The sequence below is a fragment of the Rhipicephalus sanguineus genome, chromosome 3, assembly GCF_013339695.2.
Source record: "Rhipicephalus sanguineus isolate Rsan-2018 chromosome 3, BIME_Rsan_1.4, whole genome shotgun sequence".
Taxonomy (NCBI): domain Eukaryota; kingdom Metazoa; phylum Arthropoda; class Arachnida; order Ixodida; family Ixodidae; genus Rhipicephalus; species Rhipicephalus sanguineus.
Window position 1 is genome coordinate 3,715,793 of NC_051178.1, and position 24,139 is coordinate 3,739,931.

The 24,139-nt window shown below is 49.2% G+C and overlaps 1 protein-coding gene across 1 annotated transcript in view; it reads right to left on the reverse strand.

Annotated features, from left to right (window-relative positions):
- The window catches only part of LOC119386412 (GATOR complex protein MIOS), a 727,447-nt gene that overhangs the window by 466,637 nt on the left and 236,671 nt on the right, over positions 1-24,139 (reverse strand). Inside the window, exon 8 of the mRNA XM_037653722.2 lies at positions 13,324-13,411. Within this exon, the coding sequence (XP_037509650.1) occupies positions 13,324-13,411 (88 nt within the window). The remainder of the gene's footprint in view (positions 1-13,323; positions 13,412-24,139) is intronic.

Here is a 24,139-nt window from a genome sequence, read left to right on the forward strand (position 1 = left end):
AGTGTACAAATAAAGCAGTCTTCGTGATGCGTTTAAACCGAGCAGACGTGTTGATCCTTCGTCGTCGTCCAACCCACTAAAGAAAGTTCATGGGTGGAAGACCACGGCGTCCGACGTGTTCCTTGTAATTGAGCTCCTCAGACTAACGGCTGAGCATCGTCTGAGTATGCGTTGAACTTTATTTGCCTTTGATGAAGTGGGCAGAACAAATCTACGCGCTCTTTTGTGGGAATCCAGTTACTGTTGCCTGATCGGTGCAATCCAGGCGCTCTTTCTGCTTTGATCTGTTGGGAAACAGAATGTTTAGACTTGCGATAGCAAATCAGTTGCGGATCGCAGACTGCATCCTGGCCCTATACATCAGTGCCCGAGTTGCGAGAGCTTCAGCAGAACAATTCTATCCGCAGAAAATATCGAAACACAAGCAGCCGCGGCCAGCAACAAAAGCGAAAACCACACTAAAACAAGGTAAACAGGAAATTTTCTAGGGAGAGTTTCTGGTGAACACACAATGTTGCCAGAGAACGGTAGGCGCTGGCGAAACCATCTATATGGAAGCATACAATCAATACCAACTAGCCCAGCTTAATGCATTAACGCCACAGCAACCGATCTCCTCACTCTCAAGAAAGCACGCCGCCGATGCTAGCAAAGAAAATCCCCCCTTAGGCCTACTCTAACTTGGCTGACACAATTGTCGTCCGATGCCCTAAGAGCCCCACGTTGGGCGCCATTGTGGGGTCTGAAAAATATCGCCGCTCTCGGAACACACGGACACAGTAGACGCCGTCCGGGCAACCAACACATATTCATTTACTAAACACTTCTTTTACATACGACGAGCTCCCCTGCCGAATCCGATACACAACTAGTAGCTTGCTAAATAACCTTATACAATGCTAGTACAATACCCGGAAAACATAACACACACCCAAGACAACATAAGACATACAATGCACCGCGAATGCGACGCCGTCGACGTTCCAACTCACCACGAAGGGCCCGCGGGAAACGAGCCGCGGTATAGTCCCCCACAGACCCACCGCGGGAGGCGTCCATCTACAGCGCTACCGAAAACCCCAATGAAGCTCACTGCTGTTTTCTTCTATGCGCCGGCGTAACCTCTCCGCGGCAGCGCTGCTGGCGCCACCGCGCTAACCCTAACCCGCGCGAGCACAGTGCCACTCTCCCTCGGCAGCTTTTAAAACGAACTGCGGCCAATACGTGAGACGCGCATGCGCCATGAGGCGCAAATCATTTTACAGGAGGTGATAGCACCCCACAACGACGGAAGCCAAAATACAAAAAAATAGAGGTGAAAAAAAATCCATAAACAGGGGGTGGGTGCTCGAGCCGACGTTTCGACAAGTGGACTTGTCTTCTTCAAGGCTGGAACAGATTTTCTGAGACAAGTCCACTTGTTGAAACATCAGCTCGAGCGCCCACCCCCACTTTACGGATTTTTTGCATCGCAGCTTCCATCTTCCACTTCCTGCCGTTTTTAGGAAAATACAGGGGCACTTGTGCAACAACACTAATTTTTTCTCTTAGCAATAAATCTTTTTCTACCAAATGAACGAGGCTAATAAAAGATTGCTGCGTTCAATTTCCCATCGCTTGCTACTGTTCCTTCAAGTATTTCACCAGTGTCCTTTCTATACGATCCGCCTTACTTAGCATATTTCCTCTGCCTTTTTCATTCCTTTACCACATTATAGGAGAGTTTGGTTGCTCAGTTCAATAGAGTATAATATTGCTCAATATACCAACTACACACAAAGGTATTTTTAACGGTGGAGCTATTTAAGGTCGACGTTAATCCCTGCGAAGCGTCATTCACAGTGAAAAGTTAAGTGGAGAGAGTGTGAAACGAGGAGAAGCAAAGAAGCACAGCCACGGGTAGGATGATGAAGAGAGAGATGTGCACAAAGAGGGGTAAGAGGAAAGAATGGGAGAGGGTATACAGAGCACAGGTGGGCGGTAGAGAGTGAAAACATGTGGGGAACAGAGCAGAGCAAGCGTGGAGCAAGAAGCGCAGGTGGCTGGGTGGAGGGGGTGAGAATGAGGGGCAGAGCCAGCGAGAGGAGACCAATGGCAGGGTGGCATGCCTCAACAGCTGTCCAATCGGAGAACACGCACCCAGCTCTGCTCTTCGATGGGGGTTCTGCTGAGCACTGAAATGTTTGTTCGGGAACGTTCCGAGCACTACATGAGTGTGCACTCGGAGCGTGCAGTTCCTCTCTCATTCTGGAACATTGCAAAATGGGCTCTGGCTAGCACTACATGGGCGTGTGCTTGCAGCGCGCAGTTGCTCTCTCGTTTTGGGACTTTCCGAGGTGGTTCTGCCAAGCACAAGATGGGTGTGTGCTTGCAACGTGCAGTTGCTCTCTCGTTTTGGGACTTTCCAAGGTGGTTCTGCCGAGCACTACATGGGTGTGTGCTTGCAGTGCACAGTCGCTTTCTCGTTCTCGGACTTTCCGAGGTGGTTCTGCCGAGCTCTACATAGGTGTGTGCTTGTAGCGCGCAGTTTCCCTCCCGTTCTGGAACGTTACGAGATGGCTGCTGCCGAGCACTACATGGGTGTGCGCTCGCACCGCGCAGTTTCTTATTTTGGAACGTTACGAGATGTGTTCTCTCGAGCACTACATGAGTGTGCGCTCGCAGCGCCCAGTTTCTCTCTCGTTCTGGAACGTTACGAGAAGGGTTCTGAAGAGCACTACATGAGTGCGCTCGCAGCGTGCAGCTTCTCTCACGTTGTGGAACGTTAAGAGATGGGTTCTGTCGAGCAATACATGAGTCTGCGCTCGCGGCGCGCAGTTTCTCTCTCGCTCTGGAACGTTACAAGATGGGTTCTGACGAGCACTACATGGGTGTGCGCTCGCAACATGCGATTTCTTTCTCATTTTGGAACGTTAAGAGATGGGCTCTAACGAGCACATACATGAGTGTGTGCTCGCGGCGCACAGTTTCTCTCTCGTTCTCGAACGTTAAAGGGGTGGTGCCACCAAATTTGTGGCTTGCGCGTTCTTTGCTGTAAGGGTTTCTGATAGCTCCAGCAAGCATGATACACGCATCAAGATTCATGTATTCTCGCTAAATAATTTAATATCACCTATTGATGTGGACGTATTGTTCTTATATGAAGTCGCTGACCTCCGCACCAACCTCCCTTACTGCCTTACAAGGCACCACGAGTACTGGTCTGTGCCTCACCCACGTACTAACTACGGCTTTCAAACCCTAAGCTATACATTGCTTTCTTTGCTTATCAAGTTTGGCTTTTCTCACACCTCGATACGCGAACTTTCCTTTAACTCTCTTCGAAATTTATTTCGTTAATGTGTGCATTTACCCACCACCTTAAATATATTTTGTGTACGCAACTTTATTTGAATATATCTGGAGATATAATGTAATTGTAGTATTACCCATTTTATTGTGCACCGTGTTTCTTTTGTTTTGACTTCTTGTTTTTTATGTTACAACATTATCCTGTGCTATTTCTGTTTTCGTGCATACCACAGTACCGATGTATACGGGGGAAGAGAGCAACTGTAAGCCGCGACTGTGCGGCTTTTTTCCCTCCTCCTCGGCCATGTATTTTTTGTATGCATGTCTGAAATAAAGACTCGGACAACTTTCGGTTTCTGGGCGCTGAGGTTGGGCAGTGACGTAGCAGTGTAGGAGGCTTGGTCACGTGACCACACAAGGCTGTGGCGCACTTAGCCAGGAAGCGATCGAAACTCTGCGAGTGATGCAGCAACCAATGCTTTGCCGGTACAACAATACCGGTACGTACGTTGCAAAGGTGGCGGAGGTCACTCACGTCACTACTAGAGTGCTTCTAGTACACTCCATCCCTACAGCAGATCTGGTGTGATGTCACTACAACTTTCGCTGTCCCTCCTATAGAGCTACGTAAGTGTTGGCGCGCTAGCGATGGGTCTCGATCGGGAGAATTGGCATTTAGGTACACTTTGGAAGTGAATTAAAATATATTCTAAACGTTTGCTGTGTCCGACCCTTCGTGTGGAGTGTCCTTGCATACCGAGAAAACCCACAACAAATTTTATGGCACCACCCCTTACGAGTAGTGCATGAGTGCGCACTTGCGGCGCGCAGTTTCTCTCTCGTTCTGGAACGTTAAAGGAGCACTGACACAAAAGTTTGGCACCTTCTTTTTTTTTTTTTTGTTGCAATAGATAGCTTATGATCCACTTATCACGGCTGCAAACCTCGTTTGCGCGAGTGCGCGACGGTTATTTATTTAGAGACGCTTTTAGAGCGCCCAGTCGCAGTTTCGGTTTCAAAGAGCACTGAGCTAGGCAGCATCCTCCAAGGGCCGGGAAAACACAGCTGGCCACGTGAACACGCAAAATTGTGATGTAGGCGGCGCGCGAGCGTGGGTGCGGTGGGCGCCGAACCAGGTCAAGTGGCGCCAGCTATGGAGGATTAGAAACAACTAACAAACGCGTAATCTATGTCCTCCGAGCGTTCGGAAGCGCCCATCTCGACTCGCTAAGCTTACAGCATCGATTATTTGACTATGGCTCTCAAAAACGGCGCCGAATCGGGACGAATACATTGCTGTCGAAGCTTAAGGACATGAATCTAAAGCAAATGGAAGCGTCAGTTCGGAACTTACACGTTACAGAGCGCACGGCGGCCACTTGATAGATTCGAAGTGGACGACAACCGCTTTTGGCAGCGCTGCCATGTTTTTCGGAGGCGCGAACGCCTCGCCGGAGAAACTTGCCGTGCAAGTTGGACTGCTCTCGCGCTTGCGGTGACGGCCGACGTTCTGCAGCACCGCGCCGTTGCGGCAGGCTTGCCGCTATCGTGAACGGGCCATAACATCTGCCAACGGGCACGACGAGCGAACAGCGGAAGAGAACACAACTAGCACACGCAAAGCCGCAGGCACGGAGGAATGAATGGCAGGTAGCACGGCACAAGCGCAAGGGCACAACCAGCCACCAGCCAACACAAACTTGTGACGTAGGTTTGTTTACACATCCGCCGCGTTGATGTCGGCGTCGCGAAGCGCTCGCATCTCGCTCAGTCGCGCGGCATGCACTTTAAAATTGATTTTAAATATGTTCTAGGCTATATTGGCCCTTGATATTTCGTAGACGTTGTGTACGGCTCCACATACATCTATTTCACTCATTATCTCGCCTTCGAAATTTTGTGTCAGTGCTCCTTTAAGAGATGGCTTTTGCCGAGCACTACATTAGTGTGCACTTGCGGCGCGCAGTTTCTCTCTCGTTCTGGAACCTTAAGAGATGGCTTCTGCCGAGCACTACATGAGTGTGCACTTGCGGCGCGCACTTTCTCGTTCTGGAACTGTAATAGATGGCTTCTGCCGAGCACTACATGAGTGTGCACTTGCGGCGCGCAGTTTCTCTCTCGTTCTGGAACCTTAAGAGATGGCTTCTGCCGAGCACATGAGTGTGCACTTGCGGCGCGCAGTTTCTCTCTCGTTCTGGAACCTTAAGAGATGGCTTCTGCCGAGCACTACATGAGTGTGCACTTGCCGCGCAGTTTCTCTCTCGTTCTGGAACCTTAAGAGATGGCTTCTGCCGAGCACTACATGAGTGTGCACTTGCGGCGCGCAGTTTCTCTCTCGTTGTGGAACGTTATGAGATGGGTTCTGACGAGCACTACATGAGTGTGCACTTGCGGCGCGCAGTTTCTCGTTCTGGAACCTTAAGAGATGGCTTCTGCCGAGCACTACATGAGTGTGCACTTGCGGCGCGCAGTTTCTCTCTTGTTCTGGAACCTTAAGAGATGGCTTCTGCCGAGCACTACATGAGTGTGCACTTGCGGTGCACAGTTGCTCTCTCGTTCTGGAACGTTAAGAGATGGCTTCTGCCGAGCACTACATGAATGTGCACTTGCGGCGTGCAGTTTCTCTCTCGTTCTGGAACCTTAAGAGATGGCTTCTGCCAAGCACTACATGAGTGTGCACTTGCGGCGAGCAGTTTCTCTCTCGTTCTGGAACATTAAGAGATGGCTTCTGCCGAGCACTACATGAGTGTGCACTTGCGGCGCGCAGTTTCTCTCTCGTTGTGGAACGTTAAGAGATGGCTTCTGTGGAGCACTACATGAATGTGCACTTGCGGCGCGTAGTTTCTCTCTCATTCTGGAACCTTAAGAGATGGCTTCTGCCGAGCACTACATGAGTGTGTGCTCGCGGCGCGCAGTGTCTTTCTCATTCTGGAACAGTCAGTGATGCATCACAGATACGCCAAATTTTCTCAAGCGAAACTGCAGAATAACTTCTTTTTCAAATTAAAGCTTGCAACCAACAGTGACCAAATATATTAGCTACATCTTGATATTAGCAAGGTTCTCAGTCATCTCATCTCGACACGCACTGTTCAAACCACTCACATGCCACTCAGCAACTAAGAAACCAAAATTGGGAGCGGAAGACTAGATTAAGTATTATCCTGACTCGGAATAAAAGCAACCAACGTTGACAAAATAATTTAGCTACATCTTGGTATCCGCCAGGTTTTCAGTCATCTCATCTCAACGCGCACTGTTTACAATTAACACTCATATGGCGCCCAGCAACTAAGAAGCCAACAAAGGGGTGTGGAAGACTGGATCAAGTATTACCTTAGCTCACGAGTAAAAAGGTACCGAAGGTTGACTGTAAATGAGACTGCATTGATCAAACTTGTTTCATCACCAGGAATGTCAAGAAGCACAAAAGGAGGATCTCAAAAAAAAAAAAACGCCAGGCCTGCGCTGAAACCGCAGCACAGTCACAGCGAAAGCTGGAAGAGCGGCGTTTCTAGAGCCCGTTAAGCTCTCTTGGGGCTACAATACAAGTACACTAGAAAGGTACCCACTACGCCATAAATCACAATTTTTGTGAAGTTGGGAAGCACCTACTAAGCCATTATTCGTCATTCTGCGGAGAAGCGAGGCACCAGCTACACGTCTGTAAGGCATTATGTGCACTTTCTTGACGCGACGACTCATGACGATGAAGAATTATGGCTCAGCCCTTTGTAATGGGTTGGAATCTTTAAACGGCCCACCAGTTATGTTTTTGCATTGGGTGACGCCCGGTCGCTATTTCCCTCTCCCGTCATGCTGTATAACATACGTTGACATGGGAGAGAGACGGGCGGGGGAGGCGAAGAACTTTACTGAGACTCCGAGGAAATGGATCATGCGCTTATGGGCTTCCTTGGCAACCAATACAAGTGCACTTACGAGGAACCCACTACGCTATAAATCATTGTAATTTTTGAGAAGTAGGGCAGCAGGCATTGTGCCATTTTTCGTCATTCTACGGAGAACGTTGCTACCTGCTAAACGCATGTAAGGCATTATGCGCACTTTGTTGATGCTGTGCCTGATGACGATGAATTATGGCAGAGCCCTTTGTAATGGGTTGGAAGCATTCAACAACCTACTCTTAGCGCAATTTGCATCGTGTGACGCCTGGTTACAGAATTCGCGTTGTGCGACGCTTGGTGCTTATTTTACTTTTCTACCACACTATATTGCATATGCTAATGTGGTTCCTTCCCGACATGAAGCCTGTATAGGACCTTTTTGCAAAGCAGTTTCAAGCACCGGCATGGCTCAGAGGTTGAATACTGGGCTCCCACGCCCAGGTTCGAACCTCGTTCCATCCTGGAATTTTTATTTAGTTTTTTTTTTCTTATTTCGAGCGATACTGGCTATGGAAAGCGGCGGCGGCAGCGGCGGACAACTACGGCACCAAAAACGGCCGGTGAAACGATCTCATAACAGCTTTCGCTGTAAAACACTGCGATTAAACTTTCATATATAAATCTCCTTTGTTTACTCTTCCTAACGTGACCAAGCGTGCATTTTTACTTGGACCGCATCACCACTCTAGATGTGCCTGAACGTCGGGCATTTCACACATTTTTCAATGTTTGCGCCTCTTCCACTTCTAAACTACTCAGTCATCAACTTCAATACTTTTTTGACACGCTTACTGCCAACTATCCAGCCATGTGATATAGTCCTATTTTGTCTGTAATATTCGTAGAATTTTTAAAAAATAATCAAAATGGGCGCAGAATTGCAGCATTGCTTCACCACAAAGCACATCGTGTGACAAAGTAGTGGTCGTCAATGGGCGATAATAAGATAGTGCCATTCCTTTTCAAGTAAACAGCAGATATTTAAGGCGTTCCGTAAAGTATTGTATCTTTAGAGTATTTTTTCGCAACCTATGTTTCACCCACTACGGCAAAATTCAAATCACTGTAACAGAAATGAAAAATTTTTTTTCCAAAAAATACTTTTCGAGGGCAAATAGTGCACTGATATGAACGTCCACAATTTTTTACAATACAATTAGAGAGGGTCGAGCGCAATGTTTGGGACGTTTGGCGTGGAATGACCCAATTCCAACATGAAGTGCTGAAAGAGTAATAACTGTATCTGGGGTTTTACGTGCCAAAACCAAGACATGATTATGACGCACACCATAGTGGAGGGCTCCGAAAATTTCGACCATCTGGTTTTCTTTAACATGCACTGACATCACGCAGTACACGGCCTCTAGCATTTTGCCTCCATCGAAACGTGACCGCCGCGGCCCGGATCGAACCCGCGACCTTCGGGTCAGCAGCCGAGCACGGTAACCACTACACCACCGCGGCGGACAGTGTTGAAAGAGTAGACGGTTCGAAATGGTACAGTTGTGGGGTCCCTTTGACAGAGATCACCATGGCGAATCTCTGAGCGAGCTGGGTTCTCTTTTCTTGAATTGTGGAATGTGGCACCTAAAGCCCCTCCATGAGTTTTCCGCCGACCAGGTTAAGTAGCGCCAACTCGCCCTCTCCCTCTACCTTTGAACCGGATCTCCCGCAGCGGAAGCGGACGTGCCGCCATGATGTTTCCCGGTTGCACCCTCCCCCACCCCCCGCCTCCGCCTGATTGTCCTGCCGCTCGGCTGTCTCCGCAACCTTCCTGCCGGCGGAGGATCGGTCGTGATTTTGCTTTAATGGAGCTTTGATGTACATCGATCTCGCTAAATGCACAAACTAGGTGATGTAGCTAAGCGTCTAGGAGATCAATGGGAACTGCAGCTGTGCGTATGTGATGCGTGCGCGGGCATTGCAACTGCACGAGTGCGTCTCGCCCGATGGAAGGACCTCCTTGATATGTGTGTTGTGTGAAGTTTCGTGCGATGCACCGAAAATGTGGCTTCGCCGTGCGGCTACGACGTCGATGCGGCGAAAAGGCGGGCATTGCAACTGCCCAAGTGCATCTCGCCCGATGGAAGGACCTCCTTGATATGTGTGTTGTGTGAAGTTTCGTGCGATGCACCGAAAATGTGCTTTCGTCATGCGGCGAAAAGGCGAGCCGAATGAAAGAATGCGAGCTTCAGTGTGCGAGCTTGGTGTGAAGTTAAGCTCGCTTGGTCTGCCTGAAGTGACTTAAACGCCTTCCTGCAACGTCATACTGGTGTGAATGCTCATAGACTGGGCATTGTGACCGATTAATATAATCGTTTTGCAATGTAAAGTTCGAACATCTCTGTTCCACGGCTGCTTCTTCAGACGTCGGTCAAGCGTCGATGAAAGACCCTCCTTTGCGTCTGTTGCCGCATCTACGCCATGCAGTCATCGAACGCGAGGTTTGCGTGTGTCGTAGACAGAATGAACAATTCCGCTACTCACCCCACTGGTTCACTAGAAGTTAACAGTGGACCACACGGGCGGAATATTTATACTACGCGGGAAGGTAGGTTTGCGAGGCGGCACGCAGTACGTTATATGTATGAAATGCTGCTTTTGCACATGTGTATGAAGCGCTACGTAGTGCTCAGTGCCGACTTCTTTGGCTGGATGCCTTGTCGTCCAATGCGCTGCAGCCAGACGGCTGTTCTCTGTTCATCATACTTACCAAGGGGTAAAGAAAAGAGAGATTTGCCGGTATTCCATCGCGTCGGACAGCCTGGTGCGCAGCAGCGAGGCGGCATCCCTAGCGAGGCAGAAACACCGAGCGAAAATTCCCTCGGCGGCAGAGGTAAAGATATTCTAGTTCACTGTAGCAGAGAAAAATAATTGCTGTCTCGGGTGTGTGGAAACAAGATAGAAGAAAAAAGCGGAAGGAGGTGGCCCAATAACTTCCTTCCGGAAACTCCGGAACCGGAACTAGGCGGCGGCAGCGGAACAATGCTTGGCGCTACTTAAAAAAGCGGCAGTAGACGTGGTGGAGGGGCGTTAGTGGCACCCAAATCACTGTAACACCCTTTACATTACTTTTGGTCCAGCCAAACAAATAATGTGGTTTTGAACCTTTGCTCCTCGTGGTAGCAAAGGTTCAAAACGTTATTTCTGTTTTAAGTGTGTAGCGATTTAGGGGCCCGGCTTGTCGTCCATGTACTGTACGTTTGATGCCTCATGGTCCCGCAGTGGTCAATACAGACCTAAAACAAGGCTGACAATGCTCAAAACACGTGCAAACAAGCTAACAAGGTCTAAAATAATATCAACTACAGAACTAACCAAGAATCAATCGCAATAATTTACTTCAAATCACGGAAAACGCTTCTGTTTGCCAGCGCCTACCAGTGACATTGGTTGTGGACATCAAAAATGTTTTTTTTTTCGCTTTAAACAAAATTTCCACATCACAAGAGAAGACGTTGGAGCATATAAAGAATCCTCTCACATTTTTTGATCGCGAGGGCCTCAATGCTTAATTTACGAGTGAATCTCCCGAAAAAGCCTTTTTTGTCAACTTTGCCAGTATTTTTCCTGAATAAACGCTTGTTTATAAAGGTTGAAAACATTTTAGCATAGATACTACGTTGACTGGCAAAATAGCTTAACTTTTGCGGCTGAAAACATTGACGCCGGTTTTACGAAAATTGTCTGAATTTGCACGTTTTCTTACTTCTTTGCTAAGCCTATTTAAGCCGGAAAATATATGGTTTTACTTGTGACGTCACGTGAAAGCACAATGACAATAGAATGGTTTAAAACACTATGCGTCATTGTATACCCAGTTTCAAGCCTGAATACGCGTAATATATTCCCACCCAACTTTTCCTTCTCGCCAGAATATTCAAAGGGCCATCACGTGACCAGATAATTTTTCTGAACGAAAATACTTTACTAAAATCACTCTCACACAGTTACCTTCTAGCTCAATGTTTTTCAGTAGAATCACCAGTGGCCGAATTTTGGACTGGGACGTTTCACCTGGAATGACCCTAAATGAATTCGACTTCAATGTCATGTTGCACGAACAGAGAAACTGTCACTGAACATGACTCAAACAACCTATGATCGAAACATGCGCATGTATGTTGCCTATTTATTTCTGGGTTAATGCCCAAAACAATTCAGTTTGAAGTGCCGCTCGTCCTTTGTGTGTGTCTTCTAATTCGCGGCCTAATTATGTCCCTCCACACTAGCATGGCCGGAGGTGCAAGTCACTGCTATCCTACACGCTGTATGCCTGACACTATAGGCGACGGCAATGTGTGGGCACCCATCATCAACATGCCTGGCTCCCATTGTTGCTCCTGAAATACGAGGGGCGTTCAATAAAGATTTCCCCGCTTCCTGGGGACGGAGAGCAACGAAACTTTGCAGATTTATTAGTCCTCTACATAGGTGCCACCCAGGGACACACACTTCCCCCATCTTTTTGTGCAACTGTAAACACCTCGCTTGTAGAAGTCGACAGGTTGCTGCAAAAGCCATGATGTAACTTCAGAAATCAGAGTCTCATCATCTGGAATATGCTTGCTCTTCAAATATGACTTCAATGTTGGAACGAGGTGAAAGTCCGATGGTGCGAGGTCGGGTGAATAAAGGGAATGCGGTAGAATTTCAAAGCTGTAGGAGCGTGCTTCCGTCTGGGCAACATGTGAGTTGTGAACTGGGGTATTGTCTCGCAGAAGGCGGACGCCTTTGGCGAGCATGCCACGTACGTCTCTTGTTTTTGATGGTCTCTCGCAATTTCCGCAGCAGTGAAGCATAGTATGCCCCAGTAATCGTGGCACCCTTTGCTAGGAAATCCATCAAGACAACTCCATGCTGGTCCCAAAAGACTGTGAGCATGACCTTGCCCGCCGAGAGCTGGGTGCGTGCCTTCTTTGGAGGCGGTGAGTCCAAGTGCTTCCATTGCATCGACTGGACTTTAGTCTCCGGATCATAGTGATGGACCCAGCATTCATCCTGTGTAATCAGTCTGTTGAAAAAGTCCTGCTGGTTTCCATGGCACATGGTCAAAAGAGCCTGGGAGCATTCGACTCGTCCTGCTTTTGGAAAGGTGTGAGCAGCCGGCAAACCCAGCGATCGGATACCTTACGCATATGAAGATGGTCCTGAATGATTTTTTCCGTGGACCCCACACTAATCTTGACATGTCGGGCTAGGTCTCAAACGCTAATGCGGCGATTTTCCAAAATGGCGGCCTCCACTTGCTGGATGGTGTGTTCATCGACAGCGTAGTGGGGTCGCCCTGCAATCGGAGCTGCTTCCACGGAAATCACACCGTATTTGAATTGGCGATGCCAGTTATTCACTACATCATATGATGGGGAATCCTCCCCATACACCTCTTTTATCTCATCGAACGTCTCCCTTGGAGTGCGGCCTTTCAAGTACGGGAACTTGACGGCTTCTCTGTATTCCACTGCATCCATTATCACACCTCCCACCACTTCAGCACCTCTAAGAGAAAGACCGTTATTAGTTTAGAGTTGCAAATTGGCACGTGACCTACAGTGACTTTGTCATTACACATGCGCAGTTTCAGCATCCTGCAATAAATGGAAATCAGTCAGGGGAAATCTTTATTGAACGCCCCTCGTAGCCTCGATGTGCAGGTAACAAAATGAACAGCCGGGCTAGTTGTCTCGTCTCATTTTGAAATTATTTGCACAGCGCAAAATAGAAGACGGAAGATCGTGTCCAACAGTGCTTCTTTGTCCTCTATGTCGTACTCAGCACTACAGTACACTCACTGATTCAAACAAGACACCCATTTTTTTAGTGTCACGACTGGTCGAGCATTTTCTCGAGATAATCACGTCCTGACGCGACGATTTTGGTCTCTAAATATATTGTTGGCTCTGATCTACACATTCGAATCGAAATTACGCCGATGTGACACGGACTGAAGACAGTGGAAACGGAAGTATGTGCGTCGCTTAGCCCTAAATTGTCCTGTTTCAATCCGCGAGCACTGTACATATTTCAAAATGAACTTCAATGTGGTTGTCGCCTGTCCGCACTATGGCCGTTCAGCAAGAGACAGGGTAGAGAAAAACTGGCCAAGCACTGAAGCGCCGCTCACCCAACTCCACTGGTCGGCTGCCTGCATTCTGGACGTCCCAGATGTGGATGCAATGATCTCCCTTGTGCTTGTCCAGACAAGTGGCCAGCTGCATTGGGCACACCACAATTGGGGGCAATGAAAGCAAAACACCATTCTGGCAGAGGGGCTGTATTTGGCTAAGTACAGCATAGACACCTCTGCAATGTGGACGATCGCTCATTACACCACGTAGGTGTGCGCACACACTAACGAGGCCTAAATGAAAAGACACGAGAGGATTGCCATCTGTTCTACTGAGCCAACAGCAGGTCACATTTTTTAAAGGGCACAAGAATCACGTTGGTATTGCTAAATAAATATGCCAGCGTTGCAATAACTGCATTAGAGCAACATAGATTATTAGATATGACCTATCCCTGACCGAGTCGTGGCAGACCGTGAAGTGCTCAGAGTGAAACACAAAATCCCTGCATTACTTAACGAGGGTGGACGATTGGGCACGTTGGTGAATCATGATTTTGGTATACTCCGTGGACAAAATGGAGCTCTTTAACCCATTAAAGAGCTGGTTTCGCAGAAATTCCGATAAAAAATCTTCAGTTTATTTATCTTTATTTTATTTATTTATTTACAAATTCCTCACAGGCTCCACGTAGGAGTATTATGTGAGGGGGACATTACAATAATTTTTAGCAAGAACACAAAACAAACAAAAGGAATTCGAGAAACCAGCTATTAACCCCTTAAGTGGCGATTAAATTACGAAAAATTGTTCCAGAATTGCCTTTTCTTTACGACGTGAAATATTCCAGTAACATGTTCAAAACAGAAAGAAACTTGCAAAAACATTTTATGGCTTATAAAAATGCTTTATTCATCACATTTCGCACTATGTGGATTGCCATCTGTTCTGTTAGCAAAGCACTGAAGCGCAGCTCACCCAACTCACCCAGGCCAGGAATATTTTCGGGAGGGGAGGGGGGCTGCCACTTGCTGAAGGCCTTGAAAAACACATATTTTCGTTATTTATTTTCGGCAAAACACCCCCCTCCATCAGAATTTTGGGAACGGGGGGGAAGGTCTAGACCCCCCCTCCCCCCTGGCTGCGGGCCTGATAACACCCCATATCTGGTGCATTAATTTGTATGGGTTGTATGTATGGGAAAGTATGGGTTCCATTTGACTTCCGTGCATAGGCAAAGAGTACGGGGGGGCTGGGGGGCTTGCCCCCTCCCCGGACTGCCTCATGGGGGGGCAGAGCCCCCCCTGGCGCCGGCCCAGAATATTTTTAAGAGCTTAGCTTTATGAGGCTGTTTATGCCCGGTTCTTTTTCATTTCAGGCATTTAAAGTGCGGCTCATGGGCCAGTGACAAGTCAAACATTCAGTGGAAAAATGCCCCTCAAACGGATTTTTACGTGCAGAATATGTTGTGTTGATGAACAACTGAAGCGGTGATTTAAGCTATCACAAATTAAAAATTTCACCGGCGATTACGATACTGCATAATTCGCTGAGCGCAGCCTCGTGTTCGGGCAACGCCAGCTGTGTTTGAAGTTTTGACTATCCGCAGTTGTAGCAACGTAACATTCATTACATATTGCCACAGAAACTGCCAGCGCTCGAGTGCTACGCATACTCTATGCATTGCAGCTGTCGCGAACCAAGTGAAACGCCCACAGCCCCGTTACGACAAGCGAAGCCAGCCGCAGTGCACGTGCCAGCCCTGCATGCGCACGAGTTCCGACCGAGGGGCCAGCGCGACAGAGGAGGAAAGCGAGGTTAGAGGCCAGTATCTCGTGATATCGACAGACCCCGCGTCCCCTCTCTTTCGTCCTCGTTCGCGCTATCGGTTACGCCGTCGACGCCAACGGCGATGCCGCTCAACGCAGGAACGGACGCCTAAGAGCGGCGCTCTAATTGTCTTGAACACCGTAGTGAATTGTTTTGAGAACACAAAAATGCTACTGAGAATACAAAGCAATCCCGACACAGTCAGTCAGTGAATGCTTTCGCACAAACTTACTCACCAATAAAAAACGGGTAATTTCTTGGTTGCCTGCAAAATGGTACCCTTCGACATGGTACCTTTCGACATGCCTGCTTATCAAAGTGTCGAGAAAAGATGGTACGCAATGTTGATTTATCAGTAAAGGGTTTTACTGAAAGTTCGGTCACCAATGAGCAACTGCATTACTCGTCCAGAAAACAACCTTTGGCAGAAAGATTCGTAACCGAAGCTTCCCACAAGGTGTAGTGGTAGCAAATGGTATTTGCTACCATCTCAGAATTACTTTCGGCCACCTTGAATCGAATTCGCTGGCATAATTAAAGCTTCCCGTGATAGCGTTAACCTACTCTCTCCTGTCTGATGCATGTTTTAGCAAAGTAAAGCCTATTAATAAAAAAAATTTGGCAGATCCCACCCGTTGTGGGAATCGGTTTTATGCGAAGCAGTCAACGAGTACTTCTACGCTGTATTTTATTATTTTATGGCTTTTAGCCAAGCGTTACGAGGTGGATTGACGTGTTTTTGTAAGTGTAGCAGCTGTCTGCCCATCGTGGGCTTACCAGGCACGTCGACAACACTGGCGTTTAAAGCGTTATGGTGCGAAGTTATGGTGCGACGTAATGTCTGCCCTCAAGTTAGAGTACATACGTCAGTATTATTGAAAGTAAGTGCACCTTATGATGGAATCATGTGAATATCATACGTAACTTTCGTTAATGTATACCTCCGGGGTCGCACAATGCTTAAATATAGCTTGCTGAATCATAGGAATACAAATGTAGTGTTTATTAGACTGCTATAAAAGCGAAGCCAACACTTGAACCACAGACGTTAATCTGATATGACGCCTGCATCGTAGGAGTATGTATGTAGTGTTTATTACTTTCTTGTAAAATTAAATAGCCAGCACCACACCCACAATTCACGTTGCATCGACATTGCGCCTGCATAGGTTGTTTTTCCAAACCAGTTTACAGGCGTGGCGTAGCTCTGTGGTGGAATACCTGATTGGCACGCAGAATGCTTGGGTTTGATTCCTGCTGCGATCCTAATTTTTATTCTTTCCATTCATCGGATCAACGCTGCCGATGTCAGTTTTTCTTAACGCTCTCGCATTTAAATTACCAATGTGTGTTCTCGCCGCTCCTGGGTAGATATGAACTGTCAATCACCTGTGGCGCATACCCGTACAATGCGGCCCGTGGTAAACGGGTATGTGCCACACGTGTCTGGAGGAAAGGGTTTGACGACGTACACGACAGGATTTTCAGGTTATTCGTGTCATAACCCAACAGTCATATTCGTCAAATCCTCTTACCCTCCCATGCCAGTTTTGGTCTACACCAAGTTAAGGAGGTGATCATGAGAGCCCCCAGACGTAGGCGGCTAGATATATAGATAGATAGATACGTAGATAGAAACGCTCAAATTGCCAAAGGTTCGCTAAGAAATGCTTCGCATTTAAATTAATCTAAGTAACAATTATGGGTCACATTTAGCTGCCCACTTTAAAGGTTGCAAATTCACGCCCCGTTTTCATTTTTTTTCGACCGTTTCAACCGTTTCGAGTTTCGACCGACCGACCGACCGACCGACCGACCGACCGACCGACCGACCGACCGACCGACCGACCGACCGACCGACCGACCGACCGACCGCGACCGACCGACCGACCGACCGCCGACCGACCGACCGACCGACCGACCGACCGACCGACCGACCGACCGACCGACCGACCGACCGACCGACCGACCGACCGACCGACCGACCGACCGACCGACCGACCGAACCGACCGACCGACCGACCGACCGACGACCGACCGACCGACCGACCTACCGACCGACCGACCGACCGACCCGCCGACCGACCGACCGACCGACCCGACCGACCGACCGACCGACCGACCGACCCGACCGACCGACCGACCGACCGACCGACCGCCGACCGACCGACCGACCGACCGACCGACCGACCGACCCGCCCCGACCGACCGACGACCGACCGACCGACCGACCGACCGAGCCGACCGACCGACCGCCGACCGAGCCGACCGACCGACCGACCGACCGACCGACCGACCGACCGACCGACCGACCGACCGGACCGACCGGACCGACCGACCGACCGCCGACCGACCGACCGACCGACCGACCGAGCCCGACCGACCGACCGACCGACCGACCGACCGACCGACGACCGACCGACCGACCGACCGACCGACCGACGCGACCGACCGACCGACCGACCGACCGACCGACCGACCGACCGACCGACCGACCGACCGACCGACGGACGGACGGACGGACGGACGGACGGACGGACGGACGGACGGACGGGATGGATGGATGGATGGATGGATGGATTTTTAATTACAGCTGCATTCCTGTTACCCTTAGTCATTACGTATCTTTCGTGCTCCCTTAGGTACTCAGCCCCGTTGTTTATCCATACGCCCAGATATTTGTATTTATCCACTATCTCCAGCGTGACTTCCTGTATCTTATGCTCACTGCCTTCATTATCATTAAGAATCATGAGTGCCGATTTTTCCCTACTGAACTTCAAATTTAACCTATCTCCTTCATTACCGCAGATGTCTGTCAATCCCTGCATATCTTCCTTGTTGTCGGCCATTAATACTACATCATCTGCATACATCAATGCCGGTAATCACTGTTCAACGTGTTTTCCTTGCTTGGCAAAAGAGAGGGTGAAGCCGAGTCCACTCCCCTCTAATTTAGCTTCTAATCCTTGTAGATACAGCATAAATAACAGAGGTGACAAGGGACACCCCTGTCGAAGCCCGCGTTGTATCTCTATAGGTTCGGATACCTGTTGTTCCCATTTTATAACTACCCTGTTACTTTTATATGGCAGTGTCTCGTACGCCCAGGGCGCACGAGACAAAATGTGGCAAAAGCGTTCGGCGCACCCATATAGCCGCTTAAAACTGGCTTGACTTGGCTTGAAGCGTATAAGTAGGTGGCGGCAAAGTAGCTCGGCTGGAAATTTTTTTAGGCGGCTTAGGTAGTGTGGTTACCGTAGAGTTTCTCACTAACTTGTGAAAACTCTATGGTGGCTTGTTCTCCGTGGTGGATGTTGGTTATGACCGTGAGCTGTGTGCGTTAGCGAGAACCGCCTCTGCCCGTGGGGACGCGGTCGACGTGGTCGCGTTGTGTAAGAGTAGAAGGTGATTCATATGCAAGTCGTTGTGCTTTTGTTACTTCCTGCGATGTCGTCGTGTTCAGTAGACGCTTTTATGAGCGGAGGGACCTTCTCCGCGGTGCTTATATTAGGTAACGCCCAACGTTACTTGTTGGTAACGTCAATATCCCGAAGTGTTGGCCGATTGATAATGAGCTGTGCGAACATGAAATAAAAGCCATGTGTTATGCGATTTTGCGTGGATGTATGGTAAGTGCGTGTGTTGCGTGATCGAGGATCGATCGCTATCAGTTGGACTGTCATTTGGGCGAATTTGTCTTGCGTAACTGCGCGCGACCGATATGGAATGCGCAAGTTGGCAGCGACGGGATATGAACAGGCGTTCGCCCGACGTTATTGACCGAGTGGCTGTTTAACGATGCTGTCGCCGATGATGACAACCGTTTTTCTAAGCAGTGTCTGTTTAGCTAGTTGTGTACAAATGAAAAGGGAAATAAAATAGATATTTTATTGCAAGGAGCATTGTCTAGCTTACATTCACAACACCTAAACTTCTTTCTAAATGTCAACATTGCCGCAACACAGTTGTGTCATGCGGTGAAGTGCACGGAATGTATTGCAGTGAAGCATACATAGTACGCGCGCGCGTGTGTGTGCCTTAATTGTACACGCGCCGTCCTCTGTCTCATTAATTAGTGCTGATGCGGTGGCCAGCATCACCACCAACTCCAGCCTCTGTAACGAGCCCATATCAATTTACTTTTTTAAAAAATGTGGCAAGCAATTCGCAAGGCAGTAATTCTGCTAACTTATTGCAGGATTAATTCAAAATTGTTGCATCGCACCCTTAAAGAAGTGCGAAATTCCTATGACAGACCCCAGTGGTACTTCAGATTTCGTGCCTTCACATATATATGCTCCAAAATAAAAATGATTATTAAGGAAGTATATACTCAGGCTAGGTATAGGAGATGATCATCAATATTTCATTAATTTTCTCTGAAAAGTAGTAGCTTATGGTTCACATTATTGCGTTCTTTCGAGTAATCAAGAAAAATAGATATTGAAGCATGGTCAAAAATTATGGGAGCAGTTGGTCAAGGAAGCAAGTTGAGCTTTGCAAGAAAATGATTTATGAAAACTATGCTGTGCCAGAACTAACAGCAAGGTGGTATCAGGAAACTTATGGTGACCTGCGATTATAGCATGCGTTGAAGCATCTTACGGGGGCTGCTTCTTGGAAATAAGGGGTGGTAATTAGGCAAGTGCCTGTTATCAGATAGGGAGATGCATCATCAAATCTTCAAAAAATAGCTATCAAGGGGATGCTAAAAATTTCTTGAAGGAATTAACACAACGCAGTACTTATTAAAGCCTCCAATTTAATGAGGTTAGCACTGGGGCTAGCAGGTATCTTAAATGAGCTGGCCACTTTAATAATACCCCTCGTAGGTCAATAATTATTGGATTCACAGCATGGTATGGATGAGATAGGATTATGCAAATGGGACAATTAGAAGTAATGAAATTATTGAATATACTTTGTTAATATTGTTACAAGCCGTGGTGACAAACAAGCAGGAATGCTCCATCGAGTCGATGAAGACGACGATCGCAAGAGCGCTCGCGTTGTTGTTGTTGGTGTTCCGCCATCTTGGCTGAAGGACTCCCGGTGTATATCTTGTAAATACATTTCATTCTTTCTTTCTTAATTGCGGGTATTCTCACGCCCGTGACATTTTGGTGGAGGTGCTGGGTACCAACACGGTATAACGGAGCTCCGAAGCGGCCGACACTTGGTTGAACCCACGATGGCAGAACAGGGTTCGGCCCCTGCAGCGGCAACCGCCACGACGACAGTTGTCCTTCCACAGCTGAAAGACCCAGGCACGTTTTGCGGGACTGACAATGTCGACATCGAAGAATGGTTGCCGATGTACGAACGCACCAGTAAGAATTATCGCTGGGACGACACTCTTATGTTGGCGAACATCCTATTCTACCTGAAAGGGACAGCCAAAGTGTGGTTCGAGAACCACGAAGCAGAAATTGGCAGCTGGGATGCGTGCAAAGAAAAGATGCGTGCCCTGTTTGGCAAATCGACTGGTAGAAAGATAGCGGCCAAAAAGGAGCTGGCGTCTCGTGCTCAGACATCGAATGAATCCTACCTGTCTTATATACAAGACGTGCTCGCCCTTTGCCGCAAAGCGGACGACAGCATGGAGGAGTCTGAAAAAGTGGCTCATATCTTGAAAGGTATAGCAGATGACGCGTTCAACCTCCTGATCTGCAAGGACTGTGACACAGTAGATGCCATCATCCGTGAGTGCCAGCGTTTCGAGACCGCCAAAAGCCGACGTATTGCCCATCAATTTACTCGACTTCCAAATACAGCAGCAACATGGTCGTGCGAAGACGCCCCCCTACCACAGGCACCACTGACTGCGGAGCACGTGACGAAGATAGTCCGACGTGAACTCGAAGCTATCTCTCCTGCCTCCACGTGCTCTCGTTCCTGTGATTCCGGCTCGCAAATGGTACCACTAGTGCACGCCATCGTTCGTCAAGAGCTTTCGAATGTTGGCCTGGACTCAGTGTGCACGGCCGCTCCCTCCCGATCGAATGACCGTCGTCCACCACTTTCGTACGCCCAAGGCCAGAGGTCGGTGCTTCCTCGCAATCCCGCCGAGTGGAGGACTGCTGACGACCGGCCCATTTGCTTTGACCGGCCATTGACCGGCCCGCTATTGCAACAGCCGGTGGTATTGGCGTCAGGCGTCCTATGGGTCCAACCGTCGCCCACAGACAAATGATGGTCAGTTCCAACCCCACCGTGAGTCACCTCAGTCCACCAGTGATGACGTTTCCTCCATGCCGTATCGTCGGTCACCATCACCGTATGGTCACCAGTCCCGCTCGCCGCAATCTCGTCGCCCGTCGTCTCGCTCACCCCAATTCCGCCGTCCTGCATCGCCGACTTCCCACCTGTCTCGGGAAAACTAGACGATGCAGCTCCCGGAGGTGACGCTGCATCGACGATTCGCCCGCTAAATCCTCTGACCACACTGCAGACTCGACGCAACCTTATAGACGTTAAAGTGGACGACGCACATGTTGTTGCTCTTGTGGACACAGGCGCCCACATATCAGTGATGAATTCAGAGCTTCGTCGCCGCCTAAAGAAGGTTTTAACGCCGCCCACGGTGCCGCTCATCAAGGTCGCCGACGGTGGAACATTTCCCGTGCTTGGGATGTGCTCGGCACGTATTAGTGTTGCTGATCGCTCCACAGCTGTACTATTTGCCGTGCTCGAAAAGTGCTGCCATGACCTCATCCTCGGCATGGACTTTCTGTCCGCCCACTCTGCCCTTATTGACTGTGGAACCGGCTTACTTCAGCTCGACCTGCCATGTTACTACGACGCTCCAGCAACACCTCAACCACGTTTGTGTTCTATCGAGTACGTCCGCCTAGCGCCCCAAGCCGTTACGTATGTGACCCTGGGCTCTTGTCCTCCTATTCCCGACGGCGATTATGTGTTGACTCCTACCATTGACGTTTGGCTGGCCAGAAATCTTGCCGTTCCTCACATGGTTTTCACGGTCACGAATAATCGAGCATCTCTACCGATACTGAACTTCAGCTGGTGTGCGCAAGTTATCCCAGATGGCATGTCTCTAGCCAACGTCTCTTCTCTTGCTGACCATTCTGTTTCTGCGTTCATTGCAGACGCTTCTTTTCCCCCCGCTTCATTCTGTTCCTCAATAAGCCCAGCTGATGGCGACATTGACAAGATGATCGCGCCTGACCTCGTTCCAGCACAGAGAGCCGATATCCAGCGTATCTTGGAATCCTTCCGGGACATCTTCGACTTTGACGACCGCCCTTTAGGTCAGACGTCGGTCGTCACTCACAAAATCAATACGGGAGACGCCAGCCCAATCCGACGACGTCCTTATCGCGTGTCCCATGCTGAGCGACAGGTAATACAGCGTGAAGTTGATAAAATGCTCACGAAGGACGTCATTGAACCATCCTGTAGTCCATGGGCATCACCAGTCGTGCTCGTAAAAAAGAAGGACGGCAGCTGGCGCTTCTGCGTAGACTACCGGCACTTAAACAAGGTCACGCGTAAGGACGTCTACCCGTTGCCAAGGATTGACGATGCTCTCGACTGCCTACATGGGTCTGCCTACTTCTCCTCTATCGACTTGAGGTCGGGATACTGGCAGATTTCTGTCGATGACCAAGACCGTGAAAAAACAGCATTTGTGACACCGGACGGACTTTTCCAGTTTAAAGTAATGCCCTTTGGTTTATGCAATGGCCCGGCTACGTTTGAAAGGATGATGGACTCCCTGCTACGTGGGTACAAATGGTCCACGTGCCTTTGTTACCTCGATGATGTCATCGTATTCTCACCGACGTTCGAAAGCCACCTTAGCCGCCTGTCGGCAGTTCTTGAAGTTTTCAGGAGCGCAGGTCTCCAGCTGAACTCTTCCAAATGCCGTTTTGGCCGCCGAGAAATCACGGTGCTCGGCCACCTCGTCAGTGCTCAAGGCGTCCAACCTGATCCTGACAAAATTCGGGTCGTCAAAGACTTCCCCATACCACGTTCCACGAAAGATGTACGCAGCTTTGTCGGCCTATGTTCTTATTTTCGACGTTTTGTCAAGAACTTCGCCCACATTGCTCGGCCTTTGACACAACTCCTGAGGAAGGATATGCCGTTTTCTTGGGGTCCCCAACAAGCTGATGCGTTTCGCAAACTTACTACGTTGCTTACCTCCCCGCCCATCTTAGCCCATTTTGACCCGTCAGCACCCACTGAAGTTCGCACCGACGCCAGCGGACATGGCATTGGCGCAGTTCTCGCTCAGTGGCAGCAAGGGAAAAATCGCGTCATCGCCTACGCCAGTCGCCTCCTTTCCTCATCCGAGTGCAAGTTTTCGATCACTGAGCGCGAGTGCCTCGCACTTGTTTGGGCTGTCGGCAAATTCCGACCATACTTGTTTGGCCGCCCCTTTTCCGTGATCACAGATCACCACGCTTTGTGCTGGTTGTCGTCCCTCAAAGATCCTACTGGACGACTTGGGCGTTGGGCTTTGAAGCTTCAAGAATATAGCTTTGACGTCACCTACAAGTCTGGCCGACTGCACCAGGATGCTGACTGTCTATCTCGTAATCCTGTAGATCCCCCTGACCTGTCGGCGCATGATTCAGACGCCTGCGTTTTTGCTATCTCTGACCTCACCGACATACGCAGTGAACAGCTCCGTGATGCCAATCTGCGGTCCATCATCCAAGGTCTACGTTCTCACGACTCCGACCCGTCCCTCGACTTGTTCGTGCTCCGTGATGGCATTCTCTACCGGCGTAATATGAGCTCCGAAGGCCCAGAGCTTCTACTAGTTCTTCCCGCAACGCTCCGCTCTACTGTTCTTGAACAACTTCACGACGCCCCAACCGCCGGACACCTCGGAACAGCCCGCACGTATGATCGCGTACGGCGTCGATTCTTCTGGCCAGGCCTTTACCGTTCTGTGCGCCGATACGTTACATCTTGCGAGTCCTGCCAACGCCATAAGCGTCCTTCGCTGTCGCCGCCCGGCACACTTCAACCAATAGACATTCCTGCCGACCCGTTCTACCGCGTCGG